Source organism: Helobdella robusta (genome assembly GCF_000326865.2).
Source record: "Helobdella robusta unplaced genomic scaffold HELROscaffold_1250, whole genome shotgun sequence".
NCBI lineage: Eukaryota > Metazoa > Annelida > Clitellata > Rhynchobdellida > Glossiphoniidae > Helobdella > Helobdella robusta.
Window position 1 is genome coordinate 4482 of NW_008703687.1, and position 1560 is coordinate 6041.

General features: G+C 41.2%; 1 protein-coding gene across 1 annotated transcript in view; it reads left to right on the forward strand.

Annotated features, from left to right (window-relative positions):
* Positions 1-1365, forward strand: part of HELRODRAFT_117307 (hypothetical protein) — a gene marked incomplete at its 3' end in the record, with an annotated part of 4943 nt that extends 3578 nt beyond the window's left edge. Inside the window, exons 5-6 of the mRNA XM_009013949.1 lie at positions 542-602; positions 1193-1365. Of these exons, the coding sequence (XP_009012197.1) occupies positions 542-602; positions 1193-1365 (234 nt within the window). The remainder of the gene's footprint in view (positions 1-541; positions 603-1192) is intronic.
* Between the last annotated feature and the right edge of the window lie 195 nt (positions 1366-1560).

Below are 1560 nucleotides of genomic sequence, written 5' to 3' on the forward strand. Positions count from 1 at the left end.
AACCAATCAATTAACCAATCAATCAACCCATCAATCAACCCATCAATCAATCAATCAATTAACCAATCAATCAACCCATCAATCAACCAATCAATCAACCCATCAATCAACCAATCAATCAACCCATCAATCAACCAATCAATCAACCAATCAATCAACCCATCAATCAACCAATCAATCAACCAATCAATCAACCAATCAATCAACCCATCAATCAACCAATCAATCAACCCATCAATCAACCAATCAATCAACCCATCAATCAACCAATCAATCAACCAATCAATCAACCCATCAATCAACCAATCAATCAACCAATCAATCAATCAACCCATCAATCAACCAATCAATCAACCAATCAATCAACCAATCAATTAACCAATCACTCAGTATATATAGCGCTATTTCCGCGATGTTCAACAACGCTCCTCAATGAATTTTGCAAACAGATGGGTCTTGAGATCCGCTCTGATCTTCGTAAGTGATGGAGAAGTAGTCAGAGAAGTAGGTAGAGAGTTCCAGAGAGAAGGACCAGAAAAAGCAAATGCAGATTTGTCCTCGAAGAAATAAAATAAATTATGATTCAGTGAAATATTCTTCGAGTTCTTTTTGAATGTTGGAAAAGATTTAGTAATCAAAATAGAATTCAAATCAAAATTAATAATTAAATCATAAATAATAATCGAATCTTTCCGAATTCGCAGTCCACTGCGGAGAAATGAAATACTCCTAGATTTCTTTCACTGAGCCAAGTCATCGTCAAAATCCCCAGCTTCCCCCCTACCATTTCATACCCCCCCTACGAACGTGACAGATCGTACCGCGCGCCTCCTACGGGCTTCTTAACACTCCTACTGCCAAATTGCTCCTCGCCAGTCGCCGCTTCAAGTGGCTGCTCCAAGCGTCACTTCACGACTTGAGACGATGTTCCTCTCTGCCTCGTTTTGGTCTTTCTTAAAAAGGTCCAATGACTCACCTTTTCAAGGCGGGCTCCACTGGCCTCTGACGGAAACAGCTCGGCGAATCGGCGCTATATAAATGTTCATATTATTATTAATATATTATTATTGTTGTTGTTGTTGTCGTTGTTGTTGTTATTGTTGTTTTTATTATGATACTATCGATGATGATAATCTCTTTTTTTTTCTTCATTCACTCATCTAATCATTTGTTCTGTCGTTCCGTTGATCAGGCGGGGAGAAGCAGAGGGTGTCGATAGCAAGGGCGATCTTGAAAAACCCCATGATCTTGGCCTACGATGAGGCAACTTCGTCACTGGACACCATAACCGAACATGTAGGTTGGTTGGTTGGTTGGTTGGTTGGTTGGTTGGTTGGTTGGTTGGTTGGTTGGTTGGTTGGTTGATGGTTGGCTGGTTGGTTGGATGGTTGATGGTTGGTTGGTTGGTTGGATGGTTGATTGGTTGGTTGGATGGTTGATGGTTGGTTGGATGGTTGGTTGGTTGATGGTTGGTTGGTTGGTTGGATGGTTGATTGGTTGGTTGGATGGTTGATGGTTGGTTGGATGGTTGGTTGGTTGATGGTTGGTTGGTGGATGGTG